Source organism: Doryrhamphus excisus, chromosome 18 (genome assembly GCF_030265055.1).
Source record: "Doryrhamphus excisus isolate RoL2022-K1 chromosome 18, RoL_Dexc_1.0, whole genome shotgun sequence".
Classification (NCBI taxonomy): Eukaryota; Metazoa; Chordata; class Actinopteri; order Syngnathiformes; family Syngnathidae; genus Doryrhamphus; species Doryrhamphus excisus.
In genome coordinates this window covers 5615654-5627500 of record NC_080483.1, presented here as the reverse complement: position 1 = coordinate 5627500, position 11847 = coordinate 5615654, and the positions used below count along the sequence as shown (strand labels likewise).

Below are 11847 nucleotides of genomic sequence, written 5' to 3'. Positions count from 1 at the left end.
CCAGTTGGTTTCATAGTCATGACCACCCTAGAAATGTGCATCTTTTTTAATCCAACAGTTAATGCGCTTGTCTTGTACATGCAGTGTTGTGTGTGTGTGTGTGACTTGGTGTGTGTTTGTTGTTTGTGTTCAGCAAAGCTCAGTGCCTGGGGTGTCTCCAGCTGAGAGTCACATGTCCCATGACAAGTCTTCTTCAGCGAGACTGGCTAGTTCTGCTTGCCTCGTACGCCGTGTGCATCTTGATGTTGATCTGATTCTTTCGTGTTCACATATGAAGTGTATTGGTTGTGCAGCTGATTCAATTCATATGAAGATGATGGATGATAAATAAACAGACAGAGAAATTATGCACAGATGGCAGTGAGGTCATATTTTATGCTCATGTCGGGCAGCCAAACCTGTTCAATTTTCTATTTCGGGTGACAAATATGGACGCCTTGCCATTGATGATGTGAATGGCATGATTAATGAAAAGCCAAATTCTTCTTCTTCAGATGTTCAGTGGCCTTCTGAAGCACTCGGCATCCTCGGCCTCCTCTGCAGCAGCCTCCTCCTCGGCCGGCGAGCAGAACAGCAGCGCACAGACGACACTCACCACCATCCCCAGGGGACACCTGGTTGTGGGCCCCAAGGACCAACTCTGCCTCCTGGCCCCCGTGAGCAGCACCACCATGTCCAATCACTGTGCCAAGTCTTCAGGAGGAGCCCCGCGACCTCCCTCCTCCTTGAGTGAGGAGGACGACGGAGGAGGTGGCGGTAGGGTGAGGAAGAAACGCAAGAAAAAGGACAAGAGGGAGCGAGCGGAGGGAGAGGAAAGGGTCATACCAAAGAAGAGAAAGCAGGAGAGGGAGGCCGTGATGGTCACACTGACACAGAGCGACATTCCCAAGGAACGAAGGGAGCGCAGGACCAAGGGGAGGGGGGGCAGTGCAGACGGGCAGACGGAGCTCAAGCAGGTCGCCAGGCGGAAAGCCATGTGTGCCCCCACCACTCCGGGTTCGGCTGAGGTGCCTGTCAAGGTGCCCGGCAAACGAGGAAGAAAGCCCAAGATCAAAATCCTTCCCCCTCTTCCTGCTAATCAAGGTGTGTGTGTGTGTGAGTGAGAGAGAGATCATGTTCCTCTGCACTTTTTTTTTGAATTTTGCCCATCCACAGTCCTGATGCGAAACATGAACACGTATTTATTTTCCTTTTTCTGTGCATTTCAATGAAAGAAACCTAGTTAGTATGAGCTAGCTAACAATACACATCATTTGGAGGTGCCTATTTTGATTATGAAGCCCTCTAAAAAATACCTCTGATAAAGTTTACATGCATTAACAAGTACTTTGATGATAACATTTACAGCAGTTGTCACCAACCTTTTTGAGGCCGAGGGCTACTTTGTGAGCACGGATATTATGAAGGGCTACATGACCTGTTTGCGGTGAACTTCCAAAATGACAAAACTGCACGGATCACTTTTTAGTAATCAGAACAAAAGGAATAGTAGTAGTAAACTATGTGAAGCGACTGCTCACATATCAATGTTATTTTCCACAATAATGGTAACAAAAACATATTTTTTAACAAGAAACATTTATTTAGGTGTCACGATGGCCTGCTGTACTATGCTATGTTATTAATATTATTATGAGTATTTTCTCACCTGTTGCTTGTTTCCCACACCCTCCTGGCCCAGCGCCCCCCTTGAGGACACATGGCCCGCCCCACACTAGCCTAGGTCACGGCAAGAACCACAACCAGGCCAGCATCAAGACCACAGTCCAGTCAGCACCCAAGCAGAGGGGGCGCAAACCCAGGTAAGACAGTGGAAAAAGAAGCCACTTGTTTCTTGGATCTGGATAAAGGTACAGGGGCAGAATTGATGTCACTATGACGTCATGGGACGTGCTAACCCTCCAGAATGAAAACTGTCACATACACACCCTTGGAGATGTGAGAATTCTTAAATGGTTGTCAATTAACCCCACTAATTGGCGGGGGTCTGCGTTATTACTAATATTAGCGCACACACATCATGCCATTTCATACGGACTCCTGCCCTCCCCCAGAGATCCTGGAGCCATGCCGGTTGAGAGGAAGAAGAAAGCCAAGAGAAGAACACAGGCGCCGGCCGTCCCAGAAGGGGCAGAGAGTGACGATACCACCTCACTGTCAGCAGTCAACACGGGCGGCGAGGACAGCCAGGACCCCCTGGACAGCACGGTAGGTCTGGTAAAGAAAAAATCTAACATCTTAGGTATGAACAGGAACAGAAAATCTTACACATTCCAAAATCTTGTGGGACATCTTCCTGGAAGTGTGGAAGTGGTTACAGCCGCACTTTGCAGGATGCCTTATCTGCCCTCTTCTAACTCACTCAACTCATCCTCTCCCTGCTTCCTCCTCCTCCTCAGAAACGGCGCTCCGGTCGTCAGGTCAAGCGAAGGAAGTACAACGAGGATTTGGACTTCAAGGTGGTGGACGACGACGGGGAGACAATCGCAGTTCTGGGAACTGGTCGCATAGCTGCACTCAATGCTACTGCGCTGGCGTGGCAAGCAGAGGTCACTGTTTTTATAAATCACGCTGCCCTTCAATTCCATGTCATGTTTGCCCTAGAGCAGGGGTCAGCAACCCGCGGCTCCAGAGCCACATGTGGCTCTCCAGCCTCTTTGTTGCGGCTCCCTTTGCAATGCTTGAATATTTTTTAGCACCCGTGTGGTGAAAATGCACGTCTTTGTTATGAGTTTACAAAAATCCAACTTTGTGTGAGACCATGAATGCATCCTGACTGAGTTCTGACTGGTGACTGAATGAGCAGACAGGATGCTATCCAGTTCTCTCTGACAGGTTAACATGAAGGGAAATGAGTAATACTTTGAGTTATTTGAGTTATTAATTATTATTAATGAGTTATTTGACGATTCTAAAAAATAAATTAGAGCTCATTTAAAAACAAAAGTTTATCTCCAGTACTAGCAAGAGTACTCCAACTCGTCTTTTTTTTTCCCTCCAATGTTGTTTTAAACATACAACGTTTTGCGGCTCCAGGCTATTTTTCTTTAGTGGGCAAGTGGGTGAAATGGCTCTTTTCATAGTAAAGGTTGCCGACCCCTGCCCTAGAGTAACCTCCAGGAGGAGAGAAGAGGGTTGTCCAAACTTTTTTCCAGTGAGAGCCACATATGGAGAAATTAAAGGATGCAGCTTTTATTTTGTAAAGCAAAACACATGTAGACATGCTAAGAAGTTACAGTGAAGAAAATAAGTATTTGAACACCCTGCTATTTTGCTATTTCTCCCACTTAGAAATCATGGAGGGGTCTGAAATTTTCATCGTAGGTGCATGTCCACTGTGAGAGAGATAAACTAAAAAGAAAAATCCAGAAATCACAATGCATGATTTTTTAACAATTTATTTGTGTGATACAGCTGCAAATAAGTATTTGAACACCTGAGAAAATGAATGTTAATATTTGGTACAGTAGCCTTTGTTTGCTATTACAGAGGTCAAACGTTTCCTGTAGTTTTTCACCAGGTTTGCACACACTGCAGGAGGGATCTTGGCCCACTCCTCCACACAGATCTTCTCTAGATCAGTCAGGTTTCTGGGCTGTCGCTGAGAAACACGGAGTTTGAGCTCCCTCCAAAGATTTTCGATTGGGTTCAGGTCTGGAGACTGGCTGGGCCATGCTAGAACCTTGATATGCTTCTTACGGAGCCACTCCTTGGTTTTCCTGGCTGTGTGCTTCGGGTCGTTGTCGTGTTGGAAGACCCAGCCACGACCCATCTTCAATGCTCTGACAGAGGGAAGGAGGTTGTTCCCCCAAATCTCACAATACACGGCCCCAGTCATCCTCTCTTTAATGCAGTGCACTCGTCCTGTCCCATGTGCAGAAAAACACCCCCAAAGCATGATGCTACCACCCCCATGCTTCACAGTAGGGATGGTGTTCTTCGGATTGTACTCTTCATTCTTCTTCCTCCAAACACGCTTATTGGAATTATGACCAAAAAGTTCTATTTTGGTCTCATCTGACCATAAAACTTTCTCCCATGACTCCTCTGTATCATCCAAATGGTCATATGCAAACTTAAGACGGGCCTTGACATGTGCTGGTTTAAGCAGGGGAACCTTTCGTGCCATGCATGATTTCACATCATGACGTCTTAGTGTATTACCTACAGTAACCTTGGAAACGGTGGTCCCAGCTCTTTTCAGGTCATTGACCAAGTCCTGTCGTGTAGTTCTGGGCTGATTCCTCACCTTTCTTAGAATCATTGAGACCCCACGAGGTGATATCTTGCATGGGGCTCCACTCCGATTGAGATTGACCGTCATGTTTAGCTTCTTCCATTTTCTAATGATAGCTCCAACAGTGGACCTTTTTTCACCAAGCTGCTTGGTAATTGCTCCGTAGCCCTTTCCAGCCTTGTGGAGGTGTACAATTTTGTCTCTGGTGTCTTTGGACAGCTCTTTGGTCTTCGCCATGTTACAAGTTAAAGTCTTACTGATTGTATGGGGTGGACAGGTGTCTTTATGCAGCTAACGACCTCAAACAGGTGCATCTGATTCAGGATGATACATGGAGTGCAGGTGGACTTCTAATGGGCAGACTAACAGGTCTTTCAGGGTCAGAATTCTAGATGATACACAGGTGTTCAAATACTTATTTGCAGCTGTATCACACAAATAAATTGTTAAAAAATCATGCATTGTGATTTCTGGATTTTTCTTTTTAGTTTATCTCTCTCACAGTGGACATGCACCTACGATGAAAATTTCAGACCCCTCCATGATTTCTAAGTGGGAGAAATAGCAAAATAGCAGGGTGTTCAAATACTTATTTTCTTCACTGTATATATACCTGAAGAAAAACTGCATCTCAGCTTTATCATATAGGTGAAAAAGTCCATTATTAGTATTAACTTAGTATCAATTTAGTATCATTTTTTTGCAAAAATGTCAACTTTCTTTTTAAATAATCTCTGTAAATTTTGTTTTCACAATATTATGACTGACGGCACGGTGGTCGAGTGGTTAGCGCGAAGACCTCACAGCTAGGAGACCAGGGTTTGATTCCACCCTTGGCCATCTCTGTGTGGAGTTTGCATGTTCTCCCCGTGCATGCGTGGGTTTTCCTCCCACATTCCAAAAACATGCTAGGTTAATTAGCGACTCCAAATTGTCCATAGGTATGAATGAGAGTGTGAATGGTTGTTTGTCTATATGTGCCCTGTGATTGGCTGGCCACCAGTCCAGGGTGTACCCTGCCTCTCGCCCGAAGACAGCTGGGATAGGCTCCAGCACCCCTGTGACCCTTGTGAAGAAAATGAATGAATATTATGACTTTTATTCCAATAATATTGTAACTTTTTCCACTACCAATTTTCCCAAAATTACAACTTAAAAATTACAAAAGAATCACCGGGAAAGGTACATTCTAGGACAGTGCTCACTGTTTGGAACATGGTAGTCCCGCAAAAAATGTGTAAAGCCCACATTTCCACTACCGATGTTGCGCCAAGATTGTCTACAGTTCGTAAACGCGACACCCTCGACGGCACCAGCGGTGCCTCTGACAAAGTCCGACAATGAGTGGCAAGCAGGCGAGGTGGACGCAGCGCCCTCTCTTCCGGGTTCTCCTGAGCTCCACAGTACCAACGGTGCTCCTGACAACGTGTGTCCGACAATGAGTGCTCCTCCTCAGGCAAGAGAGGTTGGAGGGGCACCAGTGGTTGCTATTCATTGAGTTCATACACGTTAAGTCAGGCGTCTCCAGCCAGTAGATCATGAGCTGCCAGTAGCTCCTAAACATTTTTCAATTAGCTCTCCAGGGACTTTATTAATTTATTATCAACTCATACCCAATAAATTAGAGTGTATTTTTCGCATTAGCCAACAAATAGCTTTGTAGTGTGACCAATCACAGCAGAGTGGGCGTGCCTGGAGGCGAGCTGTGGGTGGAAAAACTGAAAACAGACAGGAAGCACAAATCCAAGGAAATACAGCTGGAATAGGTGCAGATTCCGGAAGATCTAGAAAGTTTTCTTTGCGGGTTATTGTGTGTAGCCGCTCTATAGAAGTCCACAACTTAATACAAAGGGTCGAAAAATGAGCATAATAGGTCCCATTTAGTATTTCAACTCTATGCTATGAAAATGACATTATTATACATTTTTTTCAAGTTTATGGTGTAATATTTAGCCTTTTATTCTCTTAAAATGTCAGCTGTTTTTTTCCATTTCTGCTTTTTGTTTTTTACAGCTATTTCAACAGTCTTCATGACATTATAACTTTTCCTCGCAACAGTTATAAATTTTTTTGTTTGTTTTTCATATTGGAACTTTTAGAAAAATTATTTTTCAACGTTATTCTTGGAAAATTGCAAACTTTTCTTTTTTTGTCTTAATGTTGTTAGTTATTATTACTTTATTCTTGCAAAATTACTGCTGATTTGTTCATTTTTATTGATTTATTAATTTATTTCATTTTCTTGTTAAATGATATTCAGAAAGTGTGGCGGGCCACAAATGGCCGCACTTAAGACGGCTGTAATTTATCAATATCATCCATCATTTAGAGTTATTTCACAATGGTGTCTGCATGTAAAACTATAATTATTCTTTATAAAATGTGAAGTCATTTGGGTGTTTGTCATGTTTTAATTGGATTTACAGTATTTTTTATGGGAAAAATTCATTCGGTTTTCATACAATTTGGTTTTCGAGTAACCCTTTGGAATGGATTAATACCGAAAATCCAGGTACCTCTGTATAGACTTATACTCAGTATAAGCAGAAAAGAGTGCCAGAAGGAATGAGATGAAGTCTTCACTGATCTGTCTTCTTAACAGGAGCCGCCTGAGGACGAGGCTAACATTATTGAGAAAATTCTTTCTGTACGAGCCGTGAAGAAGGAGGTAAAAGGTCTCAGATGTGCACAATGACCGTTGTTGTGTTGTCTTTTTAATGTGTGATTTCATGTCTCTGCAGACGTTGCCGTCAGAGGACCAAGCAGAGGAGACGGAGGAGTTTTATGTAAAGTACAGAAACTTGTGAGTCAGTCAACCCTGCTGCTGTTATGTTCCACTGTATATGAAGTCTTTGTTGTTAGCTTTGTCAAAGGTTGAAAGCACGTTGTGTTTGTTGGTCCATGCTCTCCAAAGAAGATGTTTGGATGCTAAACCAGAATGTCATTTGATGACTTTGCCCGATCTGGTAAATGAGGAGCTTTTTCAGCATTTATCTCTCCCTCAGCTGTAGTTTTCCCTTGTCTTCATCTCGTTAAGCTTTTCACCCTTGATGGGAACCTCTCAGGACCCCATGTAGTTACGCAGCCATTAGCACTCATTGTAAACATGTGTTCCCCAAGTCGGGGGTGTCCAAACATTTTTCCAGCAAGGGCCACTTGTGAAAAAGTAAAAGATGCAAACCCTACTATGATATTTTAAAAAAGATATTAGAACTTATATATATTTCAATAAATATATATACGCATTTTAGCTTTGTACTAAAGGTGAAATTCTACTGGAAGGACCATAACACTAGGGGCTATAATTTCGTAGACCAGGCGCAGGCGTGGCACACCTGCCTACGCCAAGTCCAGCGCAGCTCGGCTCACCCATGCCTCATTTCCCTCCACCAGTGCAAAGAGGGAGGACAGAAGGGGTGACAGGGTTTAACATAGCCGAATGTAATCTTGTAATTTAATCCAGGCATCGTGCTTGTGATCTACCTGCATTAGTTATTATTATTATATAATTATTATCACCACCAAATAGGAGAACCTTTGATGGTATATTCTTTGTATCTCCTCCTTATTCTCCTTGAGGAAGCAAAACTAACAGTAAATGAAAAGATCCTGCAGCCATATTTTACCAATCAATGCTTTAGTTGTTGTTGATTATTAGTTGTCTAATGGGTCACTTTCTTTGTTTCCATAAAGTCAGTGATGCATATTATATGTTCTTTATTATTTAGTTTATTTTTAGAATGTGCCGCTGGCCAGTAAAAAAAAAAACAACCAAATGGCTCCCAGGCTGCACTTTGGACACCCCTACCCTATGTAGATGATGTCCATGCAGTTAAATCAGACCGACACATTTCGGCATTTACATGTTAACATTGACTCCTTTGGTCTGTGAGGTGGTCCTTTGCTCATCCTCTTACATGTTTTTTTTCTTCTGTAGCTCCTACATGCACTGCAAATGGGCCACGCTGGGGGAGCTGGAGAAAGATCCACGAATCCACCAGAAGATAAAACGTTTCAGGACCAAACGGGCGCAGATGAAGCACCTGTTCACTGAGGTCAGTTAATAATAATAATAATACTATACTATTGTTATTGTACTATTAGGCCCGGGGCAAGTTAAAACAAAATTGGGGCAAGTAAATCCAATCAGTGATATTCCCGTCGGGCAAGTGCACTTTGGCATGCCATACTGCCAAGAGTTTTTTTTAAAAGCGGTTCTTGTTGGGTGTTGGTAAAACACGGACTGCGTAATTCCGGTGGTAATTTGTAAACCAATCATTGCAAATCTTGAAATGGACCAATCAGAATCGCGGTCTGTAGTCCACAGTCCGCGTTTTACCCACACCCATTCTTGTTCGCGATCAACCAATCAGCGACCGTTTGACTAGGAAAACATCTATCATGGCGTCCCTGCCAACATGGTCTAATTCTTCAACAACTTGTGAAGGAAAACAGCAAAAAGTGATGAACCAGTGCCTCCTAAACAAGTATTTTATTAGCGGCAGCAAATCAAATGATGGCACAGGTGAGTGAATCACATTGCTGTGACAATTTGAAGTGGTCACAATGAAACACCACCGATTAGATCCAATACCAAGTGCTGATTTTGCACAAGCTACAAAATCTAGCGCTTTCATTTCTCTGTGTATTTTTCTCACCTTTGCTTCAGAAATTATTGTTTGACCATTGAGCATTTTTTTCTGGATTAAAAACACTTTACTAGTACACAAATGTGTCTATTCAATAATGTTTCATTGTGGTGCACAACTTATAAATATCACTGCTTACTACGATGTGTAAAGTAGTATGGCATGTCATGTTAACATACATCTTCACAAGGAAAACAACCACAAGAAATGATAATCATTCATTCATTTTCTACCGCTTTTCCTCACGAGGGTGGCGGGGGGTGCTGGAGCCTATCCCAGCTGTCTTTGGGTGAGAGGCGGGGTACACCCTGGACTGGTGGCCAGCCAATCACAGAGCACATATAGACAAACAACCATTCACACTCACATTAATACCTATGGAGCCTTGCATGTTTTTGGAATGTGGGAGGAAACCGGAGTACCCGGAGAAAACCCACGCATGCACGGGGAGAACATGCAAACTCCACACAGAGATGGCCGAGGGTGGAATTGAACCCTGGTCTCCTAGCTGTGAGGTCTGCGCGCTAACCACACGACGGCCGTGCCGCCCGAAATGATAATCATTTAATCTTTATTTGAGATTCTCATGTGATGCCACAAAAATTAGATGATATCATTATGGCGGTCTTTTCATTTTACATGGGGCAAGTTCGGTCAAGTAGTTCTCACCTTAAGGATTCCCCATGGGCAAGTCATTTTTGGTACATGTAACTCATCAGTAACTATTTATGCTCCTCCAGCCTGATGAGGATTTGTTTAATCCGGACTACATCGAGGTGGACAGGGTGCTAGAGGTGGCCGTCACCACAGACACAGAGACGGCAGAGGTTGGTGATATACACTGCGTGTGTGCATAGCGTGCACACAACCCACTGTGTTTATATGTGTGTGGCGGTAGGAGGTGACCCACTACTTGGTGAAGTGGTGCAGCCTTTCGTACGAAGAGGCCACCTGGGAGCTGCAGGAGGACTTGGACCCTGAGAAGATCAAAGAGTTTGAGGAGATCCAGAAAGTACCTGCAGACCTCCGACATGTGGTGAGAAGAAACACAGAGATCTGCCGTGTACAACCAGAATTATAAGATCATTGGAATGCCAAAAGAATCCAAATTAATGACGAATTTCAATCTTTCAGAAACTTTCTCGTAAAAGTGTAAGTGTAAACTGTGTGTGTGCATCCCAGGAGCGTCCTCCCCCTGAGAAGTGGCAGAAGTTGGAGCGCTCCAGAGATTACCGCAATGGGAACCAGCTGAGAGAGTATCAGTTGGAGGGGATGAACTGGTTGCTGTTCAACTGGTACAACAGGTGAGGAAGCTATTGCAGCAGTCAGCCGTACAGGTATGGAAAGATGGCACAAGTTGTTCCTGCCCCCAAAACAAAGTTGCTCCGTGATTTTAGACGGATGGCCCTTTTGTTGTGAATGAGTTAATAGTCACCATCCATCACCTGAGACAGTTTCTTCCTTTGTGCTATCAGGAAAAACTGCATCTTGGCGGATGAAATGGGCCTCGGGAAGACCATCCAGTCCATCACCTTCCTGTATGAGATCTTCAGCATGGGGATCCGCGGCCCCTTTCTCATCATCGCCCCCCTGTCCACTATCACCAACTGGGAGCGCGAGTTCCGCACATGGACGCACATGAACGTCATCGTGTACCACGGCTCGCAGATCAGCCGACAAATGATCCTCCAGTACGAGATGTTTTACAGAGACGCTCAGGTGAGGATTGCTTGTCCTTGCCGGGACGCGTGGGGGGGAGTTCAAGGTTGTCAGGTGCACGTACCGTATTACGTGTTGACATGTTTGACTTGTAATGATGAAAGCATGTGTCGGCAGGGTAATACCGTGCCGAGCGTGCTCAAGTTTCACGGCCTGATCACCACCTTCGAGATGGTCATGGCCGACTGTCCCGAACTAAAAAAGCTGCAGTGGCGCTGTGTGGTGATCGACGAGGCCCACCGACTGAAGAACAGGAACTGCAAGCTGCTGGAAGGACTCAAACTCATGAACCTGGTCAGTCATCTTTCAAATTTTTCATTGATTTGCTCCTTTGGCGTTAAAAGCTGCCACTCATTTAGGAGGGAAATGAAATGTTCAAACACATGAATTCATCTGTTGTGTACTCTACAAACAATCTACATTAGTGATGGGAAATTCGATTCCTTTTCCTGACTCCAGTTCTAATCAGAACAGGTATCACAGCATCTGTGAGTCAGTGAAATTTGAGTCCTCATCAACCCATGAGTCGATGCATCTTACATGTTTGTTGAGTACCCGTAAGTCAGTGAAACTATAGTCTTTGTCAAGCAACTGTGAGTTACTCGAGTGAGAAACTCGAGTTACTCTCAACCCATGAGTCAATGAAACTTGAGTTACTCTCAACCCATGAGTCGGTGAAACTCGACTTACTCTCAACCCATGAGTCAATGAAACTCGACTTACTCTCAACCCATGAGTCGGTGAAACTCGACTTACTCTCAACCCATGAGTCGGTGAAACTCGACTTGCTCTCAACCCATGAGTCGGTCAAACTCGACTTGCTCTCAACCCATGAGTCGGTCAAACTCGACTTGCTCTCAACCCATGAGTCGGTCAAACTCGACTTGCTCTCCACCCATGAGTCGGTCAAACTCGACTTGCTCTCCACCCATGAGTCGGTCAAACTCGACTTGCTCTCCACCCATGAGTCGGTCAAACTCGACTTGCTCTCCACCCATGAGTCGGTCAAACTCGACTTGCTCTCCACCCATGAGTCGGTCAAACTCGACTTGCTCTCCACCCATGAGTCGGTCAAACTCGACTTGCTCTCAACCCATGAGTCGGTCAAACTCGACTTGCTCTCAACCCATGAGTCGGTCAAACTCGACTTGCTCTCAACCCACGAGTCGGTGAAACTCGACTTACTCTCAAACCACGAGTCGGTGAAACTCGACTTACTCTCAAACCACGAGTCGGTGAAAC

At 44.5% G+C, this 11847-nt stretch overlaps 1 protein-coding gene across 5 annotated transcripts in view; it reads left to right on the top strand.

The window, feature by feature from the left end:
• Nucleotides 1-11847, top strand: part of chd6 (chromodomain helicase DNA binding protein 6) — a 61013-nt gene that overhangs the window by 24935 nt on the left and 24231 nt on the right. For all 5 annotated transcript variants that reach the window (XM_058054334.1, XM_058054335.1, XM_058054336.1 and 2 more), the window contains 12 exons: nucleotides 495-1083; nucleotides 1682-1802; nucleotides 2055-2208; nucleotides 2400-2549; nucleotides 6840-6905; nucleotides 6979-7040; nucleotides 8175-8292; nucleotides 9627-9713; nucleotides 9785-9922; nucleotides 10069-10190; nucleotides 10362-10605; nucleotides 10723-10899. In XM_058054334.1, the coding sequence (XP_057910317.1) occupies nucleotides 495-1083; nucleotides 1682-1802; nucleotides 2055-2208; nucleotides 2400-2549; nucleotides 6840-6905; nucleotides 6979-7040; nucleotides 8175-8292; nucleotides 9627-9713; nucleotides 9785-9922; nucleotides 10069-10190; nucleotides 10362-10605; nucleotides 10723-10899 (2028 nt within the window). The remainder of the gene's footprint in view (nucleotides 1-494; nucleotides 1084-1681; nucleotides 1803-2054; nucleotides 2209-2399; nucleotides 2550-6839; nucleotides 6906-6978; nucleotides 7041-8174; nucleotides 8293-9626; nucleotides 9714-9784; nucleotides 9923-10068; nucleotides 10191-10361; nucleotides 10606-10722; nucleotides 10900-11847) is intronic.